The sequence below is a fragment of the Aulonocara sp. 'chitande type north' Nkhata Bay genome, linkage group LG4 (assembly GCF_057382095.1).
Source record: "Aulonocara sp. 'chitande type north' Nkhata Bay isolate Kocher_YH1m ecotype deep benthic linkage group LG4, A_spYH_male_GT1.1, whole genome shotgun sequence".
Taxonomy (NCBI): Eukaryota; Metazoa; Chordata; class Actinopteri; order Cichliformes; family Cichlidae; genus Aulonocara; species Aulonocara sp. 'chitande type north' Nkhata Bay.
The window spans coordinates 23,579,882-23,607,063 of record NC_141347.1 but is presented as its reverse complement, the minus strand read 5'-3'; the positions used below and the strand labels follow the sequence as shown (position 1 = coordinate 23,607,063).

Below are 27,182 nucleotides of genomic sequence, written 5' to 3'. Positions count from 1 at the left end.
CAACTTGAAATGCTCCCACAAATGGCACTACAGCATGTAAAAATATAATATAAGCTCTGGCGGACTTGGTTCTATAGTAGGTCTTAAAGGGTTAAATAAATATAGTCAAATAATCGAGATCTCAATTTCAGTGAAAATAATTGTGATTATCATTTTTGCCATAATCGAGCAGCCCTAGTTATCAGGACGATAGACGTCCTATTTCAGGATATGAGATTTTGGTCATATCGCACAGCCCTAACTGTGTTTATGTTATGCTAACATAGCTGTGTTGCTAGCGATCATGCAGCACATCATTATATACCAGCTAGTCCAAGTCCAACCCTACAAACGTAACTGCTGTTTAGTTTTCTGTCTTCATTTATGCTGGAAGTGACAGCAGAGCTGTACGTTTTAATTTTTTCAGAAATCTCTGTCAGAACATGCTAAATCATGTTTGGGTAGAAACTAGCGAGCTAACTTCCTGCTAACTTCTAACTCGGTTAAATTTAGCAAATTCTGTTTTCATGGATGCCTGAATGTCAAACTTTATTGTTCCACCTGGTAAAGCAGCAACGCTGATCATTTTATTAAAGATCAAAGAATTTAGACCGTTTTTATCTCTCAATGATGTTGCAGTGTTCGTTTGACTTTGGGACCTGAAGCAGAGTTTACACCCACACTGTTGATTTTTGAGAAAATTAAAGGATTTTAAGTGCGCCTTATAGTGCAAAAAATACAAGTACATACATTCTGAATAGGAATTCGTTGACACAACCAGGGCAAATGTGACGAGACCTGAAAATTGTGTCATCGTACTTCTACAAAGCGAGTCAAAGTTTGTGAATGAAAAATAATTTCCATGATGTGCTGCTGGTGCAGTTGGTTGTGATAATCTTTACTTTCACAGACTTTGAAGTGCTCATTGTGAGAACATGTCTTTCCTTTTGTCTGAGAGCTTTGCGGTTTGACAGGAAACCAGGGTTAAACCAGCAGGCTAGTTCTCACTAAGATTATTTGAACAGACATTGCCACATGAAAAAAAGCCCCTCCTTTCCTCATATAGACACATACGCAGTAATATAGGACTGTTTGTGTTATTTCATTGTTTAACAACGTGCATTGCTTTGAATCTCCCTTATATATTATGTCATTTGTACGAAACTGAAACTGTCACCTTTTGATCGTACTGAGACACCATGATTATGTTTGAGGTGAGGAAATGGGGTAAGAAGAATAGGTCGATTTGAACCAGCTTGTGAGCAGTATGACATGCGATCAAGAAGTTTTGTGATTCGATTTGTAAAAAGGAAAACGTACTGTACCTTATTTCAATATGGCTGCTGTCCTCACCATAGTTGTCTACTTGTGGACCGAGTGTAGTCTGATCAAATTGTTGTGATTTTTGTGAGGAAAAAGGTTAATTTAAAGTAAGATTTTTTTTTTTTAATTATTTTTGTTTCTTTTGTTTGGGCAGATATAGCTAACACAATTTTTAAATATGGAGCAATTTTTTTTTATCTTTTTGACCAAACAATTCATGTGAGCTGCAAGTAACATAGCATGATTATTTGAATTTTTTTTGAAAGAATTAAATTGAATTGCCATCATACAGTAAAGTGGCAATAGACAAAAAAACCTCCACTTTAAAATAATCAGTTAATTTTAGTACAGCATTTTTACATCTCTGATAAACGTTTATTAATCAGACTGTAAATACTTAAAGAAGATAAGAAAATTAGATCCACTGAGAATGAGGGGAAAGAGTCGGTGCTTCGTAAGGCCGCTTTTATGCTCAACACACTCAGCACTGCTGTTTCGGAGTCACTTTAAGTAGCCATGCACCGCTGCCGCTATTGCTAGGTTGACAATATGTCAAGTGTAGAAGCTAAGAGATTAACAGGTTACACATAAGGAGATTTTGACTTCTCAAATCAATGTTTCCGGTTTTGACCTCTTCTCTTCCTAAATCAGCGGTGATGTGGCAGTATTTGTCTCCAGGTGTGTGCGAAGCCACCACTTTTATTATGGTGTCTTTCCTCAACTTTGCTCGACTTGCAAACAAAACTTGTTAGCGCTGAAATGGAAGAAGTTGAAATGTGAAACAAAGCGTTTCTGGACCCTTTAAAAAAACGTTTTCTGCAGAAGTTCTCATGTTTTCCAATTGTTGCTGCAATCTCCCACTAAGCCATCTGGAAATCTTTGTACTCCTATCGTTGAAATTCATGTAGAGACCAAACGGCTCACGCTCTCGTGTCTCCAGCCCAGCTGTGCTGCGCGGGCCAGCTTACAAGCTAAAACAACACCAAAGCGCACTGCACGGAACAACAGAAGCTGTCACGTCATTTTTGGCGCGTGCCACCGTTTGCAGGCAATAACTGCCTGTAATACGTACAGATCATCAAGTGGGGGAATCCATGTGGGAGGCAGAATGTGTGAATGAGAGAGCGGCAGCAGGAAAGCATCTGTGTCTCTCTGTGTGGAGAAGGGGGAGGGGCAGGCAGCAGTGCAGTGCTCTGCTCAGCTGTTGTGCAAGCTTTGTGTTGTCACCTCCCTTTTTTTTTTTCCTGGGCAAGCCCTGCCCAGCAGCGAAAGCAAAGCAGACTGCTGCTTTGGCCACCACAGAACAGCGTCAAGCAGAAGCAGCAGAACGGTTCAAGTTGAGGGTATCAAAGGGAACAAAAAGCTAATGTCGGCTGTGGTAATAAATGGTGGTCGGAGCTCTTGATAAGGAAGTATCTGTATGTGTGGCCTTAATGTTGTGTGATCAAGTCTGTAAATTTTGCTCCTGGTGAAGCCTGCCAAGACGCGGGAGATGATTGAAACTGAAATTTCATCAAAAAAAAAAAGGAAATATGTAATTTTAAGAAATTGAAATAAGCTTCTAGAACACTCTTTTAAGAAGATGTCACACTTGCTGGCTAATAAACGAGTGTTATGTACCTTGAGCTAATTTTCCAATACGCACACAACTTTGGTAACATAGATACTGAAGAGTATTTGTAACCACATGCTTTTGTTCTTGCAGCTGGCACATTAAATTGTCATTTTAATTAGTTCTACTTTCACTTGTTTTCTACAAAACACGTTCTCTGGGCGGCAGTGTTAATCGAAGCTGCAGATTCATTAGTTGTAATTAGATTACTATAACTTATGGACACGTCAGGATTTTCCAAGTCTGCTGCCAACACGTCTCACCAAAAGTTTCCTTCGTTGGCTGGGAAAGCAGGACGGTCTTTCGGTCTCTTCATCCATCTTCATTTTGTTTGGGATCATTTTCTGTGGACGATGGCGCAAATAAATATGGCCAACCGTTTAAAATCAAATGACTGATTGTCCACATAGTGGTATGTGGAGTAATCACTGGTGGGGGAAGGGGTTTAACCAAGAGGAAATGCTGAACTGTGTGTGTCAGTGATTAGTTCGGCTCGCGAGTTTTCATGCAAGGCAGCTAATTTCTGTTTACCTTCAGTCAGATGGAAGACAAATGATTCGTATAAAAATCTGCTGGTTTGAAAAACTGCATGGAGCCCATGCTAGCTCCTTCACACAACAGCATTTACAGCTTTTTTTGTGTCATTCCCTGTTTCCCTGTGTCTCCCCACAGTGGAAGTGAAACATGTGGAGTAGAGTCATAAAGCCAAACACATGGTTGAATTAAACTGGAATTATCCTTTAATGTGACTTTTCTTTACTGGGAAACACTGATGAGAAGACTGACCATCATTTTGTAGACTTTGAAGGATTTGTTTTTTACCTGCGCTTTCAACATAAACAAAAACAACAACGAAACTTTATAACAAGCGGCAGCAGCAGTGCTCCTTTTCTTGAAAGGAGAGTGCTTGAATTTGTTCTGTGTGTTCGTTATCAGATTAACCTCCTACGGTGCCCAGTAGGAAAACTCTTCTTGGGCTCCTGTTGACCTTCATTGGATTTGCAGTGTATGTTACAGTCTGTCCCATTTGCAATGAGACACAAGTGAGTGGAGCGGTAAAGGAGCTGTCCACTATGAGGGTATGCTGCACGATAGGTCTTCTAACTAGCCTGCATCCTGTTACTCACTGTAGATGCCGATCCCAGGAGCTCCATTTAGCCAGCAGTATGGCCAGCCTGGGGTGCAACAGATGGGGGCAGCGGGGGTCAACGCCCAACAACTGCAGAACAAGACAGCGATTTCCAACAACCTTCCTCAGTTCCCTGCTGATTTGAAGGGAGCTGGGAGTGTGCCAAACATGGTGAGTGTCCGTCCGTTGTTTAAAAAAATAATAAACGAGGGTAAACGTCCCAGGCTTTAGTTTAAAGTTAGTTTCTGTCCTTGCTGCTACACATTAAATTCTTATTTTAGCTTTTTTACTCTGACACAACTTACTGAGCCCTTCCTGAACTTGTACCTGTTGGCCTGGTTTCAGCTTTTTTTCCACTGTCATCTTCCTGTTGTGGAGATGAGCACCAGGAGCTAAACTTCAGCAAGTCTGTTTCAGCGTACTTACAGGGAAAGTGACTCAGTCCTAGTAGAGCTGTTGCTTTTGACTGGTCAACCACAGCTGTCTGTTGTTGATCATCAAACAGATGTGACGTTGCATCTGGTTTTGTAGGTCAAGCAGGGACAGTAAAAACAGTGTTTGATAAACCGCGTGGTCTGCCTTACAATGCATTTCGTTGCACTTATGGTTATTGAGCATTTCATGTTCTCCACTGTCTTCTGCATTGCTTTGCACTTTGAGTATGTCAACACCATGAACCAAGTTTAGTTGCAGGAAGTCCCCGGGCTTCGCTGTTGCCTTTTTAAAAAATGCATCCAAATGGTTTAAAGCGCACCTCTTCTAACTTGGTGCTATCCACCCACCCTAATGCGTACTGTGGCTAATTGGGACTTCATAGATGGACCTCTCACTACTGCCACTGGTAAGAGAGGGAGAGAAACATAACAGGAAGTTTATTTCATGCTTCCAGCATGATGGCATAGTAGCATAAGTTTGTTCTCATTGAGCAATGTATGTTAGTCAACCCTTATTACTGACCATAAGTGGACAGCAACCAGGATAAGAGGTTAAACTGTGTGAAATGGTATTTGGAGGGTTCTTTGTTTTTAAACATCTTTGTAGATCTTACAGTCTTTTATAAGATTTTTGGCAGTGTTGGCATGGTAGTTTGTGAGGTCGGGGATGGAGGATGGAACAAAATTTGTTTTCTTTAAAGTATTTAGTGTTGGAAATAAATCAACTTTTGTCCAAATTTAGTGAAGACTTGAGAAAGAAAGGATGACTTTTGCTTTAACTTGGGTTGGGTGTTGAATTTTCCAGTCACAGCACGCCTTAAAGTAAATCTTCTGTAGCATTTTAATAACCTTAATTAGCTTGAGACTATTAATTGGCCCGTTGAAGTTGAGTTGTTTTAATGTTATTTTGATGGACTTCTTTTTTTTAATCCACTTGTGTATAATGTTTCACTTATCTGAGTATCCATTTAACATTAACGGTCGTTACCACTTTTTCCTGTGATTACACTGTATGTCGTCTTTGCTGTTAATGCAATGTTATACGTGACATACATGACCGACAGTTGCGATGGTGTGTGGGAGCGCATGTGCCCGCACACATGTTCATACCAGCGCAACGGCACTCTTCCAGTTGAGTGTAGATGTGGGTACGGGCTACAGTGATCATTCACTTACAAACAAGAAAAAACAGACGGGGCATTTCTTTGGGTTTTTTAAAAAATTTTTTTAATTTTTTAGTTGGAGTTTAATGTAGCTGTGCACTAGCAGAGATGGTAGGTTAACTCTTGTGTATTTGTTGGTGAAAGAGAGTATGTGTGTGAGGAGGGTTTGCAGTGTGGTGGGGGAAGATGGGTGCGCTAGTTTTTATGTGTGTAAAAACAGATTAAAGTTGGAGGAATTATATCAGTGGGGGGAAAAACTGAAAAGAATAGACTCCGGCAGATGACTTATTATTGTTTTAACTGTTCTGTCCCCTCATGGTCAGTAAAATTATTATTTTTTGTGTGTGTGGTTAATGCTGGAAATGGGAAATTGTTTCACTTTCTCTCTCTGTCCGTCTGGTTCTCTCTGAACACGCTAATGTCTACGACGGAAATATGTAAGCAGAGGCAGACATATTTGTCCCTAAAGTTTTGTCACTATTTTGCATTTTCCCTCATCGTCATTCCAACATTTTGTCATCTCCTTCCAGGAATTTGCTAATATCTGCGATTCCTTACAGTGGGGGCAATAATTATTTGATCCCCTGCTGAATTTGTAGCTTTGCTCACCTATTAGAAATAAATGTCTCTAATTTTTAGGTAGTTTTATTTTAAATCGAGAAAGAATATCAATCGAAGTCCCAAAAAAATATGACACACAAGTTATAATTTTGTTTGCATGTCAGTGAGTGAAATAAGTATTTGATCGCCAAGCAAAATTTGGAGAATGTGGGAAAACCCTTGCTGGCAAACACATGCGTAAGATGTTTTTGTAGTTGGACACATCTCAAGATTTAGGTCCACTCTTCTTTACAGAAACTTTCTAAATCCTTTAGGTTTCTCAGCTGCCGCTTGGCAACTCAAAGCGTCAGCTGCCTCCACAGATTTTCTGTAAGATTGAGCTCTGGAGACTGGCTAGGCCACTGCATGTTCTTGTAGTTGGTCACCAGGTTTGGCCACATCTCAGGAGGGAATGTTCTTCTTCTTTAGCCCCTCCTTTTTGCCTTGGCAGTATGCTTTGGGTCATTGGTCGTGAATGGGTCTTCTAAGGTTACAATCTTCAGTCTTCTGGCTGTGGGAAGCTTCTCAGTAAAGATTTTATGGTATTGGCCCCTCAGTGTGGTAAACTTGTCCTGTAAACTTAGCAGAAACACAGCCTCAAAGCACAATGTTTCATCCCTGACTGTGGAGAGGTGTTCATTGGGTTATACTTAGCATTTCTCTTCCTTCAAAGATGACAGCTCAAGCTAGCAAATTTAACACGGGCTTGTACATGTGCCTTCTTGAGCAGGTTGTCTTTGAAGGTGCTGATTACAGTTTGATTACAGCATAGTGTGTTGCTAATGGTGTAATGCTTGGTGACTGTGGTTCCAACTGCCTTTAGATCGTTGACAAGCTCCTCTGTATTTTTGGGCTGATCCACCATCTTTTCTCATCATCATCCTCAATCCATGAGGCAAGAGCTTGCATGGAGTTCCTTAACGAGTACGAAGATTTATTTTTCTTCCATTTCTGATTAATCTCACCAAGCTGCTTCTTGATGGGTCTTGCAGCTCATTGCAGCCTTGTGCAGGTCGACAGTCTTGTCTCTGACATTCTTTGACACTCTTTGGCCTTGTCCATGGGGGTACAGACGATAGATTGGGGGGAAAAAAAATGATTCTGTGGAAATCTGCGTTTCATACACTTAAGTTGTAATCAGGAGTATCTGCAAAAGACTCGTTGTAAAGGGAAAAAAACCTGATTATTTATCATATTGAGGTGAAAGTTGTACAAATGTAAAAAACAACTGCAATTAAAAAGTAGCCAGAAATGCATACTGGCCTGCAATGACATGTGTAGTTGCATTTCCAGGGAGGTGCACATCAGGTTACCGCGTAGATCACGTTGTGGGGTTTCATACCTATGATAAAGACTTAATTCTAAGGCCAAAAAAATATGCATAGCTTCAGTCAGAGGAATAATATTTTTCCTCTCCTCACGCTATGATCAATCATATATCCACATTTAAGTTTTTGCCTCCCAGGGTTTCACATCTGTGTCTGAGTTTGCACCTCTGTGCGTATCCATCACTAACTTGTGTGCGTATTGTGTGTTTATCACAGATGCCGCAACAGGTAGCATCAATGGTCCCTGCTCCCGGTGGTGTGTCCGCAGGCCCAACGGCCGACCCTGAGAAGCGAAAACTCATTCAGCAGCAGCTGGTCCTGCTGCTGCATGCACACAAGTGCCAGCGGCGGGAGCAGGCCAACGGGGAGATGAGGACCTGCACCCTGCCCCACTGCCGCACCATGAAGAACGTACTCAACCATATGACCCACTGCCAGGCTGGCAAAGCCTGCCACGGTGAGTGAAAGTGATGAGTTTTTAGAGACTGAATTAAAAAATAAATAAAGAGAAGCCTTGGATCTACCCATATGAGCTTTTATGTGACCGTGTTCTTCTAATTTGGTATTTTATCTGCTAACTGCTGCTAATAATCTCATAAAAACGAGATTCAGCTTCTAACAGATGGGTTTACTGTACCATGTGTTTGCAGCCATAATTAGAGCCTGTGATGTGGGCCTGATGCCATTTCATTTAGCATCTAAACAAAATGGCACCAGGCGTTGATGTCTTGCAAGTTTCATCCAAACGACAATAAACACCTGTTTCTTCAGACTCGCACATATACCATTACCACAATAGTTTTGAGTGAAATTTCAAAAAATAAAAAATATCCATGAAATTTGCCTTTTTGAAAATTACTGACTTAAAATTTTAAAATGTGGCTTTAAAATAAAATGCTGAGGATTACAATTGTGTCACTTTTCGATTTATTGCTTAAATGGAGACAGTTCAATTGTTTCATTAACCAAGCCTCAGTGATTGACATTACCCAACAAAAGTTGAATCTTAAGTTACAAACAAGTTTCTCTTACAGTTTGGTCCGTGTCTGTTAGTCAGTAGCTTCACTCTGACAGTTGTTGGTAGTGATGAAGGCATCCAAGAGTTATAGACTTGGAAATTTGTCATTTTATATTTTTTTCTCCATTTAACCAGCACCTGTTCTTCACTGTAGTGTGTAGATATTGGGGTTCAATAGTCTTGCGATTTCTCCTGAATTAACTGTCACCAGCACCTCACTCTATTTTTCCTATTTGTGCTTTATTTTTCTCCAGTTGCACACTGTGCATCATCCAGACAGATCATTTCCCACTGGAAGAACTGTACGCGGCACGACTGTCCGGTGTGCCTGCCTTTGAAAAATGCAAGTGACAAAAGGAATCAGCAGCGTAAGTAACTTCAGCAGCTCCATAATTTTAATCTTAATTATTCATTAAACCCATATGAAAAAACCCCACATGGATTATAAAGCAGATATCTGAAATGCAGGTAACTTTTCAGTAAAGCAGTCATTACTCTGGGATAAGCCTCTCATGTTTGTGGTATAAAGTGGTGCCACCTGCAGGTTGTTTCACTGCCACTTCTCTGCTGGCTCGCAGACTGTGAGGGCTCGAGCTGCAAGAGGATTCCTCTAGAAATACTGGGCCTGTAATGTGACACCCAGGGGAGGGGCTCAGTGGCGCTTTTAACACTGGGGGCAGGTTCTTGGGACAGCATGCTCTCTAATTGGTTAAAAAGCCCTATGACAGATTTAAATCCCCCACAGAGGCAGCATGCTCCCTGTCAGCTATCAACACAGCAGGGAGCAGCACAGGGATGTCAAAGTCCCAAAAAGACTATTTGTAGGGTTTTTTTTTTTTTTTTTTTTTAATTTTCACATAAAAAACAACAACAAGTTTTTCATTTTTATGTTTAAAATTGTTATAGTCATATACTAATCTTATTTTTTTTTTTCTAACAATTTATAGGCTGACATTATTAATACAGGAGAGCATAGAAGCACACCTGAAGCCGCATTTACTCCTCAGTTATTGCAGGCTATTACTTGAGTTAATTCTTTAATATAATATTTATAATGCAAAACCAATTATCATCCTGTTTTCTCCCTACAGCTACGCTAAGTTCATCTGGAGCCAGTCTACAAAATGCCATGAATGCAGTTGGACCTGGCCAGCCCAGTGCAACAGCCATCAGCAGCGCTGCAACACAAATTGACCCCAGCTCCATGCAGAGGGCCTATGAAGCCCTGGGCCTGCCATATGGGAACCAGTCTCCTGCTCAGGTGCAGGGCCAGGGTCCATCTCAGCAAAACCCACAGGGCCCCCAGCACCAGCAGATGCGAAATATGAACCCATTAGGTATGGAATAAAACGAAATGCCAGTTTAGAAGTTTGTGTATAATTGCTTCTGTGCCAGTTTTTCATAAATTCTTCTGTGTTTTTACCAGGCTCTAATCAGATGAATCAGATGGCAGGAAGCATGGGTACCCCCTCCTCAAACCAGACTGGCATGCACTCTGATTCCTCGTTGTCTGCACTTAGCAGGTAAGACTTTTCATTCCTTCTGCATCACTTGAAACGAGGTCTACTGTACTGCCCTTCCCAAAATAAATTTATGCCTCTCAAGTCAGTCATAAATATGTGTTCTCAGTCTCTTCGGTAATTTTATTTTATTTTATAGAAGATTATTTTTCAGTGTTATTTACAAATTATGTTCAAATTGCGTCCGTCGTACAGTCAGCTGATGCCAGATGGGTCAGTAGTAGGAGGCATGGGAAACCTCCCCGCTGCCACCCCTCTGTCTGCCACAGGGCTAAGGAAGGCCTGGCATGAACATGTTACTCAGGACCTGCGCACCCATCTGGTGCATAAACTGTAAGTGCAACAATAAAACAGCTGTGTTTGTAGATAGATGAGTTCTCATATGGTACAACAGGTTATATTTGCTTATTTTATTTTATTTTATTTTTTTCATCAGAGTACAAGCCATATTCCCAACCCCAGACCCAGCAGCACTGAAGGACCGACGCATGGAGAACCTGGTGGCTTATGCACGCAAGGTTGAGGGTGACATGTATGAGTCGGCTAACAGCAGGGTAACTTGATAAAGCATCTTCACGCTATTCCACCTTCATCCTTTTTGAATATCTTTAAAGCTCTTTGTGCAGCTATCCTTGCGACTGAGATGAAATCATTTTTAAAATATCCCCCCCTTTGTTTTGTTTTTTTTGTTTTTTTGCCTCCTCACTAGGATGAGTACTACCACTTCCTGGCAGAAAAAATTTACAAGATACAAAAGGAACTGGAGGAGAAAAGGCGCTCCCGGCTTCAGAATCAGCCTAGCATGGGACCAGCTGGGCCACAGCAGCCTCAGCCCAACCCCATGGGCCCAGGACAAGCCATTCGACCTCCTAGTTAGTAACTTAAATTCTTAATCAGCCGTTGACTGTCCTAAGTTGACAGTACCAAAATACCTTATGTTATAATTACTTTAATGTTTCATCAAATCTCTGTTTTTATCTGAAAGAATCTTTTAAAAGAACCTCGACTTATCCTGTCTTCTCAGATGGACCTACACAGATGCCTAACATGCAAAATCAGATGATGCCCCGCATACCACAAGGTATGTGTTCATCTTCTGGTTTTTGTTTTGTTTTTTGGGGGGGAGGGTAGCACTTGAATTTGCGTCTTTTATTTCTAACATGCTCTAGTGGTTTGTCTGTTGAATGCCACTTTTATTTGTTTCATTTGTCCACACCTGTTAAATTGCTCTGATACAGGATATCAAATTGATCTGGTTAAGTCTCCCTTATATCCCATTTGGTTATGCATTATTAAATTATATTAATTCCCAAGGATCTTAACAAGATATGTACTTGTCCCCCACAGGAATAAATCAGTTTAACCCAATGGCAGTGCAGAATACACAGATGCCTCAGGCACCCATGGGAGCAAGGACTCCCTCCCCCAGGAACCATCCACAGCAGATGAACATGAACTCCATGCCAGCGGTTAGATACACTCCTTTGTTTCGTTTTGTTTTTGTGTTTTGTTTTTCTTTCCCTTTTCTCTTGCCTTGAAGCAGTTATTTTTCTCTGAGCTCACTTGCTTGCTCCCTTAAATTTCTTTTCCCTCTTCTTGACCGTGAAATACGCGAGTCTTTAACTGTATATTTAGTTAATGCTCTGTTACTATTGTCACACGGAAGCATCAATACAAAATGTGTTTCCTGTAGTTCACACAGATCTTGATTCATTTATGAACCAGCTGCTAATGAATAATCTGTACTGAAACTACTGCCCAGGCCTGGGCTTACAGCCGTCCCAGGTGTAGTTTGCGTCTGTATTCTTCTTTGAGTCAGCCGAGGCTGTTAAGTTTACACCACAGGACCTTCAGAAAAATAGCAGGATGCCCTTGTGGTAGCTTGCATGTTGGTAGCATTTCCTTTAGAAACAAATGATTTTACCTGGCAGACACCTTCATAATAGGTGTTGTCTGTTGTTTTGATTTATCTATTTGATCTCTTTGACTTTACAGATGGGAATGTCTCCATCAAGGATGCCTCAGACTCAAGGAATTATGGGTAGTCATGCTAATAACATGGTATCTCAGCCAGCCAACCAAGGCCAGTTCCTGCAACAGGGCCAGTTTCCTGTAAGTGCGGGTGGAGCGATGAATGTGAATATAGGTTTGGGACCTGCCATGTCACAGGCTAGTGTCACACAGGTGAGAAAGATGCTGAGGTTTTTTCTTAATTCTCCTAGACTTTTTATTGCACATTGCTTGTTTCTTTTTAAATATACAATCTTTTGTGTGTGACTTTGGTGTCACACGCTTTGTAAATGGTTGGTAAAGTTATTCTAATAGTGCGCACACCTTTGTTCCAACAGCCACAAAACTCTAACCTCCCTCTGAATGCACTGAGCTCCATTGGCTCTCAGCTGCCCTGCGGCCCTACAGCTCAGCCTGCCCTGGGTACCACCCCTCCACCCAGTGCCTCTGCCACCCAGCAGCAGCCGCCGCCACCACCACCGCAGCCACAGCCACACCATACTCCCACCCACTCCCAGATGCTTCCACAGCCCTCCACTCCCGTGTCCACGGGTGGGCCCTCCTCCACCCCAACCCACATACCTAGTGGCCTCCCTCGTCCCCCCTCAGCCTTGGGGACACCACCTGACCCTTCTCACCCTCTCACACCCCTGCAGCCCCAACCTGAGCCCTCCAGCCAGATGCAGCAGCCCTCCTCTGTGCAGGCACAGCACCCCAGCACGCCGGTGAGATACTAGTTTTTCCCTGAAAAGCTACCACAGCTCTTGAATTGCTTATGCCTTTTTCACTTTCCTTTAAAGCACCATCCAGGTGTTTTAACCAAACAATATTTCAAATTTTATTTAATAAAATTTAGCTGTCAATATTTTAATCGCAGGAGGGGAAGAGTTTTTTTTCTTATAAATCAGAATTATTTTTTAAAAACTGGCAGCACTAAACAGTTTCTGTTTCTGCTTTAAGTTGTCCCATCAAACAGCAGCGAGCATCGATAACAGAGTGCCTACCCCAGGCTCTGTGGCTGAACTGAGTTCCCAGCAGGCCCTGCCTGACATGAGCAGCACTGAAGCCAAAAGTGAAGTAAAAGATGAAGAAGACGACAGCAGCTCTCTGAAGACGCAGAATGATGTAAAAATGGAGGTATGTGCAAACTTTCTCCACCACAAATAAACCAGTTCTGTCAGTAAATCTGTCTTGTGGGATTTCAGTAACTTAATCTAAGGCGTTATGCTTCCATGGGTGTCAAGTGCTTGATGGTTTGCTGTCTTATCAGTGTTGGATAGATGGTTAACAATCATTGTGTTAATATATAATCAGGAGGAAGAAACCAAACCCCCAGTGGTGAAGAAAGAGGAGCCAGATGCAGCAGAACCAAAGCAGGAACCAATGGAAACTGAGGAAAAGAAGCCAGAAGTGAAGACAGAACCCAAAGAAGAGGAGGAAAGTGGGGCCAACAGCACGTCAACTACCACCGCTCAGAGCCGCAAAAAAAGTAATGTTACTATATTTAGATATAAGGTGTAAAAAAATTAGACATAGGATGAAATAGTTTTTTGGTATTTTTCAGCACGCTTGAACACCCAAATGCTTGCTCTTCCTTGGTAGAGTGCTCAAGTTAAAGGTGTTATACTTAAACAGCAGCACAAGGAAAATGGCTTTTTCACTCACTCACCACAACACTTTCACTAAAATATCAATGGATGCTTTTCTGTGTATATAGGAAGTACACTCTTGGCCTCAAAATCTTGTTTAGACCCTTTTAGCACGACGGTCTTTGTGCAAGAGTTTTGCGTGATTGTCCACAAGTCTCATCAGACAGATGAAAAGCTACATGTTAGCTAGCTGTAAATGTTCTATTGTTGAGGGTTGTTTTGCATAGACTATTTAAAATCACTCCACAACATTTCAAAGGAAATGGCCTATCTTTCACAAAAATAGTTGAGCTGTGAGCTGCCCAGCCCCGGAGGCAGGTCGCTGGCCTCAAACCACAAGATTTTTTTCCATCATACTTAACAGGTGGTCCAAGACGCTTCCTCTGAAAAGCCACTTTTGGTCCGAGCCTAACGACTGCTATTGTTGTATTTGTTTGTCCAGAGCATGTTCTTGTCAAAAGCCCTTTCTTTTGTATTCACTGGCAGACTGTAGTTTTGCGTTAATGCTTTAATAGGACAACAAAGAATTTTCTGGCATGTCTCCTGTACATGTTAAACGTATGTGATCTCTAATGGCTGATGCAATCTGGTTCTTATAGTGGAATTCCAATGAGCTGCTGTTTTAATTTAACAGATAAAGTAACTAGTTGTTTGAAGCCTTAGCCACTTGTAGATCATTTTCCTCATGGTGGAGCAATTTATTTATTTGTACATCTTTTTAATCCTTTGCCAGACTTAAAAAAGTATCTAGAGACTATTTTCTGAAGGTTTTTTAAATTCCTGGCATGATGACAGCAAACACTTCAAAAGCATAAAGAGAACTGGGCCCTGGATGTCAGAGGCAGGTTCCACTTGTCACTTCCCAAGAAGGCTGTAATCATTGACACCTAATCGTGATATAAGTGCGATTCCTTTTTTTTTTTTTTTTTTTTTTTTTGTATTCGTCCCTTTTGTCAATGTTTATCAACAGCATTATCTACTGGCAGCGTTTTTGAAAAAAGAACAGCATTTGCCTTTCAGACATTTTAACATGAAGTCAAATTTTTTTATGGGTATTAGTATTTTGTGTGTATGTGTTTTATTTAAATATTTAAACTAATTCTGGAGTGGAAATCTATTGAACAAGACACAATTTTATGCCTGCATCACCAGGCATTTAATTTGTAAACCCAGCTGCACGCCACTGATCAGTACTGAGTCCATTTAGTTAAGGAATGTCACGATTCCTTAACTACCGGTAAATGGCTCAGGGGGTTGGGAAGCGTATCCGTAACTGGAAGGTCGCCGGTTCGATCCCTGGGCTCTCTGTCCTGGTCGTTGTGTCCTTGGGCAAGACACTTTACCCTACCGCCTACTGGTGTTGGCTAGAGGGGCCGATGGCGCGATATGGCAGCCTCGCTTCTGTCAGTCTGCCCCAGGGCAGCTGTGGCTACAACTGTAGCTTGCCTTCACCAGTGTGTGAATGCGAGAGTGAATGAATAGTGGCATTGTAAAGCGCTTTGGGTGCCTTGAAAAGCGCTATATAAATCCAATCCATTATTATTATTAATAATTTTTTTTTTTTTTAGACATAGGTATGCTGTTTATGTGTTTTTCCTCATGGGCTTATTCTTGTCTTTAGTTTTCAAGCCAGAGGAACTGAGGCAAGCCCTAATGCCAACACTTGAAGCCCTCTACAAGCAAGACCCAGAGTCCCTGCCTTTTAGACAACCTGTAGATCCAATGCTGTTGGGTATCCCTGTAAGTATACTTAATGATGTGCCTTTACTCAAAGCTTCGAATTGTTATGGGTCATTTGCTCAATCCTGGAATTGCTTCCCTGCTTCTGCTCCTGTAGGACTACTTTGACATAGTAAAGAATCCCATTGACTTATCCACCATCAAGCGCAAGCTGGACACGGGTCAGTACCAGGAACCGTGGCAGTACGTGGAAGATGTGTGGCTCATGTTCAACAACGCGTGGCTGTACAATCGTAAAACATCCCGAGTCTACAAGTACTGCACCAAACTGGCAGAAGTGTTTGAAGCAGAAATCGATCCTGTCATGCAGGGTCTGGGCTACTGCTGTGGTAGGAAGGTAAGATGGCACATCCTGGATAGTCAACACAAGCTACTTAGGGCAGCACACCATTCTGCTTACTGATAAAAGTCACTTACCCTTAGTTTAGTCTTTATTTGGCTGTTGACTTTAGATGAAAGCTGATTGTCACATTTACGTGTACCTTAATGTTTTGTGGTTTTTTTCCCACCCTGCAGTTTGAGTTCTCACCACAGACACTGTGTTGCTATGGCAAACAGTTGTGCACCATCTCGAGGGATAGCACCTACTACAGCTACCAGAACAGGTAAAGGTGCATGCTTTCTCTGCTGAAGGGATTGGCATGGGTAAAGAGGTGAAGAATTAATTATACAAAGTGGGTGTGAAGTTAAACCCTCAAAAGTACAGCATGACTAAAGATCCCACTTCACATTCACCATTCTGAAAAACTATAACCCAGGAATGTGGGAAAAAAACTTTGATCTTAAGTGGGCCGGACCAATAAAACTTCCCTTTTTCTCCTTGTGTGGAAGTTTAACTTCACATTGAATCCCTTAGATACTCAAAAAAGTACGATTCCAATATTTATTGTTGCTGTTTTGTAACACCCCCCCCCCCAAAAAAAAAAAAAAAAAAAAATCTGTCTGATCAATTGCTGTCATTGAGTTATACATGGCCATGGGGAGGTCTTCATCAGCAGGAAAAGCTGTAATACCTATTAAAATACAAGTCTAATACAAGTTTAAAAGTCCCAAATTTATACCTTTTTCGCTGAAGCCAATCTGTGGGCAGGGTTTGAGTTTTTACCTGGCCAATGCTGGTCTCTGGGCCTTATGTTTGACACCCCTGCTCTAAGGACATAATTCTCACCGGCTTTCCTTTATAGGAGTATTGCACCACAGTTTGAGTTGAGTGAGTCATATAATTAGGACAAGCAAAACGCATGATGGGTCCATCCCTCACATCTATCCCTTTAATTTCTTTCTAGGAAATGAGCTCCAAAGCACCCCCTTCTGTGCAGAATATGTTATTGCAGCTTAACATTAGTCCAATGGAACACACTTTAGTTGTAGATAATCAATGCTAAATGCCTCAAGATTTCCCAAATTAGAATTAAAGACTTGGACACTGTTAAAGGGAATTTAGTCATGTTGTTTCTGCTTAAAGGAACCGGCACAATTGTTTTTGCATCATCACTCCGGTCTCTTCTGACATGATCATCCATTCATCAACTCTTAATGCATGTTGCTTCTCATAAATGATTTCAGTGTAAATGTCTTTACCGTTTTGATTTTGCAGCATGCATGTTCGATGATGATGTTGAACACGAATTTGTTGTTGACGACAATCATTTAATGTCCTTAACATAGCATCTGAGCATGTTTCCCCACATTTCTGTTCCACTTTGAATGAGAGTGGCTGAATCATGACCATTTTGACTAACCATGTACCTCTACCTGTGTGTGTGTGTGTGTGTGTATGTGTGTGTGTCCTTCCGTCTGTCCGCTGCTCATGCTCCATCCTCGGTTGTTGCTGTGTGCTCCGTTCACTCTGCATTCTGCCACCCGTACGCCGGTTTGCCTGTGCTGCTACTGTGTGTGCTGGCTGCAGTTCACCCAAATATGGCCTTATTGCCGACAGGTATCACTACTGTGAGAAGTGCTTCAATGAGATCCAGGGCAACAGTGTGACCCTGGGAGATGACCCGTCACAGCCACAGACGTAAGTTCCTTGGTCCCCGGATGTCTGAATATCACCCCGTGATCATCGTGGAACCATTTGCTTTCTGGCTCTTGTTCTCTGGAAGGGAATAAATAGTCACAGATTTAACATGAAGATCTCTCTTTTTGTGCAGGATGATATCTAAAGATCAGTTTGAAAAGAAGAAAAATGACACGTTGGACCCTGAGCCGTGAGTATTCTCTAGACAGTTTCATTTTGATGTGTGTGACTGCAGTGTTGCTTCTTTGCTGCTTTTTACCGAACAGAAAGAAAAAGCATGTTTTTGTCATCGTAGGTATATTGAATGTAAAGACTGTGGACGAAAGATGCATCAGATCTGTGTGCTGCACTATGACGTCATTTGGCCGTCAGGGTGAGTATAGCTTGACTGCTACGCTAGACAAATATCTTCAAGCACATAAAAGAAATGTTTGACCGTCATAGAATTTATATTTGTTAGTTGACACTAAAAATAATTAGATTCTCGTTTCAGTTTTATCTGTGACAACTGTCTGAAGAAGTCTGGTAAAGCAAGAAAGGAAAACAAGTTTTCAGCCAAGAGTAAGTTACATATACAAGTAAAACAACTTCTGACAAAGAATGTCAGTGTTTAAAACATGTCTTTGTGTGTTCGTTAAGGGTTGCAATCCACAAGGTTGGGTTCATACATTGAAGACAGAGTTAATAAGTACTTGAAAAGGCAGAACCACCCTGAAGCTGGTGAGGTGTTTGTGCGAGTGGTCGCCAGCTCTGACAAAACTGTGGAGGTTAAGCCTGGCATGAAGTCTAGGTAAGTGTCACACCTGCTTTACAGCGCTTATTTTTAAATTTTTTTTCCTTTGGAGGGTCCAGATGCATAAAAGCATCTGATAAATCTTCAATAGCATTGTGTTTTCAATCTTTTCAATCACGCGGCTGATTCCACATTTATCTCAGCTAGAAACTGAACTGCATAATGCCTCAGAGAACAGTTTTTGTATTTTGCAGCTCATAGAGTAGAAGGACCGATGAGCTTGTTTCTCCTACAGTATTGGGCAGAATTTAATCAAACTTGGACACCATGGCATGATGACAGCAAACACCAAAATGATCACCATTTTGGGTTATTACCAAATATCCCAAAGGTTTTTTTTATAGGGACTCATCACTCCAGCTGGACTATTGATCAGGATTTAATCAAATTTAGATACAATGATCACGTAATTGATCACCAAAGGCATATTTTTCATTTTATGAGCAATAACCTGGATCGTTTGCTGAATGCACTGTGCCAGTGATGTGCTAGTTTTAGGAAAATGTTGTTGGATAGCCTTGGCTCAGAAGGTAGAGCATGTCATCTACCAATCGGAGGTTGCTGGTTGGCTGCTCCAGTCTGCATGCCAATGTACCCTTGGCCAAGATACTGAAGCCAGAGTTGCTGTCAGTGTGTTCATTGGAGTGTGGATGTTGGATAGAAAGCACTCAGACAAAGAAAAAAGTGTGTGTTTGTGTGAATGGCTGAATGAGATGTCTCAAGTATAGTAGAAAAGCTCCATATATGACTAACTAGTCCATTTGCCTGTCCATTTGTGTATTTGATGCCTTGTGCAACGTCACAATGTCGATACATAATGCAATTTGTTCAGATATAAACAGAAATCTCCATGTTCATACTTTCATATCAAAGATCTGACTGTGGAAAGGGAATTGGTTCCGGAAAACATCAGAGTTATATTTAATCTTATGAAAATTGATTTACTTTTTTTTTTCTTCTTCTTTTCACAAATGACTTGAGTTTGTCTTTTAAATGCTGTTGTATCCATCCATTCAGTAATGCATTTTAAACTGCCTGTCCAGGTCTGAGCTGTCTGGGCCTCTCAAGCTAGCTGAGAGATACAATCCCTACAGCATGTGCTGGGTTTGTCATACCCGAAGCATCTCATCTAGGTGATACTCAGGAGGCATCCTAGCCAGATGCTTCAACCATCTCAACTGCTTCCACTGGGCTTGAGTAGAGCCTTTATTCCTCCACACCAAAATGACCTCAGCCCAGACACTCTTCGAAGGAGGCTAATTTCCTCCACTTCCTATCACTACTCAGTTATTGCCAATAGGTGATTGTAGGAACATAGATTCACCAGTAAAGTGAAAGCTTTGCCTTTGTGCTCACCTTTAAACAGCATTTACATTACTGTAGATGCTGTGCTTATTTCTCAGTCTCCCACTCCACTCTTCCCTCACTCATGCACAAATCTTTGAGATATTTGCCCTCCTTTGCTTGAGGCAGGCACTTGTTACCAACCTGGAGTGGGAAATCCATCCTTTACCGGGTGGGAACCACAGCATCTGACTTGGAGGCGCTAATCCATGCCAGTTTGTAATGTGCTGCAAACATCCCCACTGGGAGCTGTAGCCCATAGCAGAGTGAAGCCAGCAGAGACATGTTAAGACCAATGAACATGACACCCTGTGCCATTTGGCTACGCCTAGAAATTCTGTTCATAATAGTAATGAACAGAATCGGAGACAAAGGGCAGCCCTGGTGGAAAACAAGCCTACCTTATTGCCAGAAAGATGAACCCAATGACCCATAATCATGAAGCAACCCCTGAGGGGGCACAGTTGAATTGCTTCTTCAAGTCAGCAAAAGTATCTGTAGAGTAGTTGGGGGCAATACCCCACACACATTCATCTATCATCATAGAGGGCACAGAGCTGGTCCAGTGCTCTGCAACCAGGTTGAAAACCACATTACTCCTGTGAATGGAGGTGGACTTTTCTCCACAGGGGAAGGGAAGCTAAAAAGTGTGATTTGCTGTTGAAGTTGATACCTCTGGCTCCCCACGGCCTACAGTGTGGTCAGAGAACTGCTTTCACCTCCCGAGTTATCTGACTTGAGGTTGCTAGATTTTCTTCAAGACTTATGGGAATCTTGTTCCATGGCTCTATGTACCAAACCCCTCCCACACTCGAGTTGGCGTAGTTGGCGGCTAAGAACGCTGTCTTCTGCCAGTACCAGTCAGCTGCTTTCAGAGTTGCACAAGTTAACCAGTCTTGAAAGAATCCCTCCCTTTTGATTGAGAACTCCCTTCACTTATGTCCATCTTCTGCCAGAAGCCATCGTAGGCGGATACTGCGTCAGGCACCAACAACTTTATAATCACAGTTCTGTACATCTGCGTCAGCAATGGAGGTGTGGTACACGGTTCATTCAGACTACATGACCCCAGCTTCCCCAAGGATGCTGTTGACATGCCTCTGCCAGAAGCTCTAAGAGCACCCTGACTATACGTTGAGGTGTACTCGATCTGTCCATTGCTGCTGTTGCTTACACCTTCTCTGTTTCCACAGGTTTGTAGACTCAGGTGAGATGATGGAAAGCTTCCCCTACAGAACCAAAGCACTTTTTGCATTTGAGGAAATAGACGGGGTGGACGTTTGTTTCTTCGGAATGCACGTCCAGGAGTACGGCTCAGAGTGCCCCTTTCCAAATACCAGGTAACACGGGCAAAATGTTAGAGGCATTGCTCTAAGTTTCCTTTTAGTTTGTGTGCATTATTCTCACATCACATATTCTGTATCTCTTTTTCAGACGGGTTTACATATCATACCTCGACAGTATTCACTTCTTCAGACCGCGTTTGCTAAGGACTGCAGTATACCATGAGATCTTAATAGGATACCTGGAGTATGTGAAAAAACTTGGGTGGGTAAAAAGTAACTTTATGCAGTGTTGCATTTTAGCTCCTTTCAGTCATGTATTGATGCATGTTTAATTCTTCTAAGTGCTAAGTGAGTCATAACTTAATTCCTGACCAGGTATGTGACGGGTCACATTTGGGCCTGCCCACCCAGTGAAGGAGATGACTATATTTTCCACTGCCACCCTCCGGACCAGAAGATCCCCAAGCCCAAAAGGCTTCAAGAGTGGTACAGAAAAATGCTGGACAAGGCTTTTGCTGAAAGAATCATACATGATTACAAGGTCAGAAAATTATACCAGTAAAAATAACTTTGTAACCACCTGTGCATGTTATGTTTCTCAAGACATTCCCAGCTATAATTAACATTTTGAAGTCTGGTGTTGGCGGCAGGCGGTTACCACGCTGTTCAGCTGAACTAACGTAGTTTGCTTTAGGAATATAAATGATTATCTTGTAAGACTCTGGAGTGGCTGATGGGCACATTTACACTGGAATATCAGTGAATTAACATTTATTACCAAACGACTTAGACTTGATGTACACTCTGATGGGAGTGACTCTCTCCCCCCCCCTCATTTTTCATAAATCCAACTTCCAACTTGACCCAATTAGAAGCTCTTGTTGCCCAATTCCATGATAAGAGCCTTTGTGTGTCTGTGTTCAGGACATTTTCAAGCAGGCAACAGAAGACAGGCTGACCAGTGCCTACGAGCTGCCGTACTTTGAGGGTGACTTTTGGCCTAATGTACTGGAGGAGAGCATCAAGGAGCTGGAGCAGGAAGAGGAAGAAAGGAAAAAGGAGGAGAACACAGCCTCCTCTGAGACAACAGAGGTGAGTTTGATGGATACATGGATTCAGAATATTTTTATTAATGAAAGAAAGCCTCTTCTGATCCCAGAATCAACAGCCCAGTGTTTTAAGTCCTTTGTCTCGCCCCAGATTGTATCATTCTCAACTACCCATTATATAAATGCTTTTGGCTTTCTGGCACTGTATAAACCACTCTGCTTAATTGCATAATCTCATCTTGCCTGTTGTGCAATCTCAACTTCTCTAAATGTCCATGTGTGTCTTTTTACAAGGGAGCCCAAGCTGACAGCAAGAATGCCAAAAAGAAGAATAACAAGAAAACCAACAAAAACAAGAGCAGCGTCAGTCGAGCCAATAAGAAAAAGCCTGGAATGCCAAATGTAGCCAATGATCTGTCCCAGAAGCTCTATGCCACAATGGAGAAACATAAGGAGGTGGGAAACCCTAGCAACTATAACAGATTTTTTTTTTTTTTTTTGTCTCTCCTAAATGAATAAAATTTCATTTCATGTAACATTTCAGTAACTTGACTCTTGTTTTAAAGCTTGGGGAAAAAATTCAGACAAAGCTGGTAGATTGTTGTGTGTGAAATTCTAAGTACAGAGCAGCGTCTCTCTTACTGTGCTGCTTCCTGAGGATAATTGAATTCCACATGAAAATTTTCTTCCACACAAGAGTTATGGAATTTGTCACATTGCACTACACTTCAGCAATGCCTATAGCTAACAGTGTTGCTTCCCCTCCTGCCACCAGGTATTTTTTGTTATCCACCTCCATGCTGGGCCAGTCATTAACACCTTGCCACCCATCATGGACCCTGACCCTCTGCTGACTTGTGACCTGATGGATGGACGTGATGCGTTTCTGACCTTGGCCAGGGACAAGCACTGGGAGTTCAGCTCACTGAGAAGGTGTAAATGGAGCACAATGTGCATGCTGGTGGAGCTGCACAACCAAGGCCAGGACCGCTTTGTGTACACTTGCAATGAGTGCAAGCACCATGTCGAGACTCGCTGGCACTGCACAGTTTGTGAGGTAAGATACAGTTGTGATCATTGACCGTGTTTTAAAAGCAACATCTGCATCGGTTTTGAATTAACACCTAGTTTACATTTTTAACTAAGGTTAATGTCATCTCTCTCCCCTCTCATCAGGACTATGACCTATGCATTAACTGCTACCACACTAAAGGCCATGATCACCAAATGGTGAAGTGGGGTCTGGGCTTGGATGATGACAGCAATGGTCAAGGTGGAGAGGCCTCCAAGAGCCCTCAGGAGAGTCGACGCCTTAGTATCCAGCGCTGTATCCAGTCCCTGGTGCACGCCTGCCAGTGCCGCAATGCCAACTGCTCTTTGCCGTCCTGCCAGAAGATGAAGAGGGTGGTTCAGCACACCAAAGGTTGCAAGCGCAAGACCAATGGTGGCTGTCCTGTGTGCAAGCAGCTCATCGCTTTATGTTGCTATCATGCCAAGCACTGTCAGGAGAACAAGTGTCCCGTGCCCTTCTGTCTCAACATCAAACACAAGCTTCGACAACAGCAGCTGCAGCACAGGCTTCAGCAGGCTCAAATGATGCGTCGCAGAATGGCCACCATGGCTGGAAGGGGTATGCCTATGCCATCTCCACCTACCTTAAATGCCCCAGACACTCCAAATTCTGTGCAGCAGCCTAATACACCCCAGACTCCCCAGCCCATGTCCAACCAGCCCCAACAACAGCAACCACCAAACCCCACCAATATGTCCCAAGGCTTTCCCAGCAACGGCCGCAGCAGTCAGCCTCCAACACCAGTGCCGCAAGGTAAACCGGGGCCTCAGTCATCCCCTCTCCATCAACAGCAGTCACCCATGCCCAACATGCCGCACCAACAGCAGCCTCCACAGCCTCGCCAGCAGCAGCAACCGCAGGAGTCATTGATGGAAGCCCTGAAGGTGGCCAGACAGATCGAGATGTTAGCTAAGTCAAAGCAGCCGCAGCAGCAACAGCAGCAGCAGCAGCAGCAGAAGCAACAGAATTATGCAATGAATGGGATGCCAATGAACCACCCACGCATGATGGGGCCCATGCCAAGCCAAATGCAGATGATGCAGGGGCCACGCGGGCCCCAGGTGATGCAGCAGGGCCAGTGGGGTCCGGGGATGCAGAATCCCCAGGGTCATCAGCCACAAGTTCCTCCTCAACAAGGCCCCATGCCCCCTCAGCAGCCTCAGGGAAACCCAATGCCCCAGCAAGGTCAGCCCATGCAGAGGCCCATGATGCCCCAGCAAGGTCACCAGATGTCTGGGGTCATGCCTACACAGGGCTCCTCACAGCAGGGCATGACACCACAGCGACAAAACATGCCCCGAGGTATGGCGGGTAACATTGCTCCAAGTGCCCTGCGGGAGCTATTGGACACCCTAAAATCACCCAGCTCCCCACAGCAGCAACAGCAGGTCCTGAGCATCCTCAAGTCTAACCCCCACCTCATGGCCGCCTTCATTAAACAGAGGACGGCAAAATACCAAGCCAACCAACCACAGCAGCAGGCCCAACAGCAGAACCCTCAGGCCATGCTAGGATCCCAGCCAGGAATGCACACAATGGTGGGCATGGCAAACCAGGTGCAAAGGCCAGGAATGGCACCTCAACAGCAGCCTCCTCAGCAGGTGGGACCCCAGGGAATGCCATCCATGGGCACCCAAGGCCAGATGGTACCAAACGGAAATCAAATGTTCCGCAGACAGCAAATTCTTAGGCAGCAGCAGTTGCAACAGCAGCAGCTGCTGCTGCAACAGCAACAGCAGCTGCAGCAACAACAGCAGCTGCAGCAACAGCAGCTGCAGCAGCAGCAGCAGCTGCAGCAGCAACAGCAGCAGCAGCAGCTGCAGCAACAACAGCAGCAGCAGCAGCTGCAGCAACAACAACAGCAGCAGGGAGGTTTGCCTCCAGCCCATGGGCAGTTCCCCCAACAGCAGCCGGGACCAGGAAGCTATATCCGTATGCAGCAGCAGCAGCACATGGCTATGCAAGGAGGTGGGGGGCCTATGGGACCGCTCCCGCCCACATCTCAAATGGGCCAACCTGGGATGGGAATGGATGGACAGCAGAACTTCCAGCAACGCATGCTTCAGCAGCAACAGCATCAGATGATGAAGCAGCAGATGGGCTCTTCGGCACAGGCCAACTCGATGAGTCCACAGCCTCACATGCTCCAAGGCCAAGCCCAGGCAGGAGCTCACCTACCTGGCCAGACAATGGCAAATACCCTGGGAAGCCAGGTACGCTCTCCAGCCCCAGTGCAATCGCCCCGCCCACCTTCGCAGCAGGCACCTCATTCCAGTCCCTCCCCTCGGATACAACCCCAGCCGTCACCTCAGCATGGCGCACTTCACTCCAACTCTCCCCATCCCAGCTTAGGAGGTCCCATGTCAGGGTCCATGGAGCAGGGTCACATGGGAACACCAGAGCAGAGCGCCATGCTCCCGCAGCTTAACACACCAAACCGAGGGGGGTTGAGTAGTGACATGGGTATGGTGGGTGACACGACGGGAGACACACTAGAGAAATTTGTTGAAGGATTGTAGCATTTTGAGACAGAAGAAAGGCATTGTTCTGTTTTCAGCTGCAACATTTTTCTATTTGCTGATGTAAAAAGCTAAAAGAAATCACAAAATAAATTAGTCTTACGAGGCCTACGGACTGTGAACCAAGGACTACTTTTTCAAGTACACAGAGTGATTTAATAATTGCTGTTGAAGAAACAACAAAGACACAATGAATATATTTTTGGTTCAGACCAGCCTTGCAAGATTTTGCCCTGGTCTTTGTGTTTTAATTTGTTTTTCATTTGTTATTCTCTGGTATTGACTTTTTTAAAAAACCTTCTCTAAAAAAAAAAATTTCATTTTATTATTTTTTATTTTGTACGTTTGCAAATTAATATTGTATTTGTGTAAAGAAGACTGTAAAATTATTTGTGTGGGAATTGTTTTTGCCAGGCTTCACCTCTTGCTCAGTTTCTCTGTTCCTGGCTAATTTATTCTAATATGCCATTTTTCAAAAAGGACTGCCTTTAGGAAAGCCTTAATTTCTTTCCTGTTTGCAGAGTCTAAAGGAGATTAACGTATTTGTATAGATCTAGGAACTATTGCACACACCCAAACACAATTTGCAGGTTGAAGGTAAACCTGCGTTGACTCTTCATGTTCACAGGTGCAGGAATGTTCTTTTTACTGGCCTGGGCCCAGTGTTCGTCTTGCAGATGTTCAAAGATTGCTTTGTCTCTCCTTCAGTCTAAAGAAATTCTCATTAAGTCCTAAACCTCTTTCGCCTGTGGTGGGAAATTATCTTGTTTGACTGCTGATTTGTGTTCAGAGAGTTTTGTGCATCATTTTCTCTCGCATTAAACTTGACTTGATGATGAACTATTCTCTAATGTAAATCATGCAGGTGGACAGTACTGTAAATATGCAGAAATGAAATCACTGTACAAATTGGTTCAAATGGCTCATTTCGTACTTATATACCATATTGTTAAATAAACCTGTGTGCCACAGACTCTGCCTCGAATCTTTCTGCATGGGGGAAATTCGTATGTGTTCAGCAGCTGGGCTGATTTTTATTTGCTCAATCATTTCTCTATATTAAAAAATAAATAAATAAAACGATCCATTAGATTTTCATCAGTTGCGTGTGGAAGCTTGTTTGGGCCACTGAAGAATTTGTTTGTTTTGGGGGTTTTTTTTGGGGGGGGTTGCCCTCCTTAAGTCAAGGTTTCAGGTAAATTCAAATGATCACTGACATTTCAAACTTAGTTGGACATTAACATTTTGAAATGTGTAACCTGAAATTTTGAGAGATGATGAAATTATGAGATGTGTAACTTAAAGTTTTAAACTGATAACCTGAAGTTATTGAGATATGTGAACTGGAATATTGTGAAATGTAACTCAAATTTTGAAATAACCTGAAAATTCGAGGTAAGATTTTGAGAAAACTGAATTTTTATGTAGGTAAGAGGACAAATTGAAATATAAAACTTGAAATTTGGAGATGGGTAATTTGAAATTTTTGTTTTATTTTTTTCCCCCAGTGGTAACGACAAGCTTTCATAGTTTCCAAGAGTTTATTTTGATGTGAGAACAGGATCAAGAAAAATCTTCACATTTAAAAAATATG

At 42.8% G+C, this 27,182-nt stretch overlaps 1 protein-coding gene across 3 annotated transcripts in view; it reads left to right on the top strand.

Annotated features, from left to right (window-relative positions):
• Nucleotides 1–26,561, top strand: part of crebbpb (CREB binding lysine acetyltransferase b) — a 45,935-nt gene extending 19,374 nt beyond the window's left edge. Inside the window, exons 3-31 of one of the 3 annotated variants that reach the window (XM_086289256.1) lie at nucleotides 4,047–4,214; nucleotides 7,785–8,025; nucleotides 8,841–8,954; nucleotides 9,678–9,923; nucleotides 10,013–10,109; nucleotides 10,302–10,439; nucleotides 10,543–10,660; nucleotides 10,816–10,978; nucleotides 11,131–11,187; nucleotides 11,454–11,575; nucleotides 12,102–12,290; nucleotides 12,455–12,841; nucleotides 13,077–13,253; nucleotides 13,431–13,605; nucleotides 15,387–15,505; nucleotides 15,603–15,842; nucleotides 16,022–16,110; nucleotides 17,445–17,525; nucleotides 17,659–17,715; nucleotides 17,821–17,898; nucleotides 18,019–18,086; nucleotides 18,165–18,315; nucleotides 20,856–21,002; nucleotides 21,097–21,210; nucleotides 21,324–21,489; nucleotides 21,873–22,040; nucleotides 22,292–22,453; nucleotides 22,773–23,054; nucleotides 23,174–26,561. In XM_086289256.1, the coding sequence (XP_086145382.1) occupies nucleotides 4,047–4,214; nucleotides 7,785–8,025; nucleotides 8,841–8,954; nucleotides 9,678–9,923; nucleotides 10,013–10,109; nucleotides 10,302–10,439; nucleotides 10,543–10,660; nucleotides 10,816–10,978; nucleotides 11,131–11,187; nucleotides 11,454–11,575; nucleotides 12,102–12,290; nucleotides 12,455–12,841; nucleotides 13,077–13,253; nucleotides 13,431–13,605; nucleotides 15,387–15,505; nucleotides 15,603–15,842; nucleotides 16,022–16,110; nucleotides 17,445–17,525; nucleotides 17,659–17,715; nucleotides 17,821–17,898; nucleotides 18,019–18,086; nucleotides 18,165–18,315; nucleotides 20,856–21,002; nucleotides 21,097–21,210; nucleotides 21,324–21,489; nucleotides 21,873–22,040; nucleotides 22,292–22,453; nucleotides 22,773–23,054; nucleotides 23,174–25,588 (6,729 nt within the window). In that variant the 3' untranslated portion in view covers nucleotides 25,589–26,561. Of the gene's footprint in view, nucleotides 1–4,046; nucleotides 4,215–7,784; nucleotides 8,026–8,840; nucleotides 8,955–9,677; nucleotides 9,924–10,012; nucleotides 10,110–10,301; nucleotides 10,440–10,542; nucleotides 10,661–10,815; nucleotides 10,979–11,130; nucleotides 11,188–11,453; nucleotides 11,576–12,101; nucleotides 12,291–12,454; nucleotides 12,842–13,076; nucleotides 13,254–13,430; nucleotides 13,606–15,386; nucleotides 15,506–15,602; nucleotides 15,843–16,021; nucleotides 16,111–17,414; nucleotides 17,526–17,658; nucleotides 17,716–17,820; nucleotides 17,899–18,018; nucleotides 18,087–18,164; nucleotides 18,316–20,855; nucleotides 21,003–21,096; nucleotides 21,211–21,323; nucleotides 21,490–21,872; nucleotides 22,041–22,291; nucleotides 22,454–22,772; nucleotides 23,055–23,173 lie in introns of all 3 variants that reach the window. The other 2 variants (XM_086289255.1, XM_086289257.1) reach the window with 2 other exon arrangements.
• The last annotated feature ends 621 nt before the right edge of the window (nucleotides 26,562–27,182 follow it).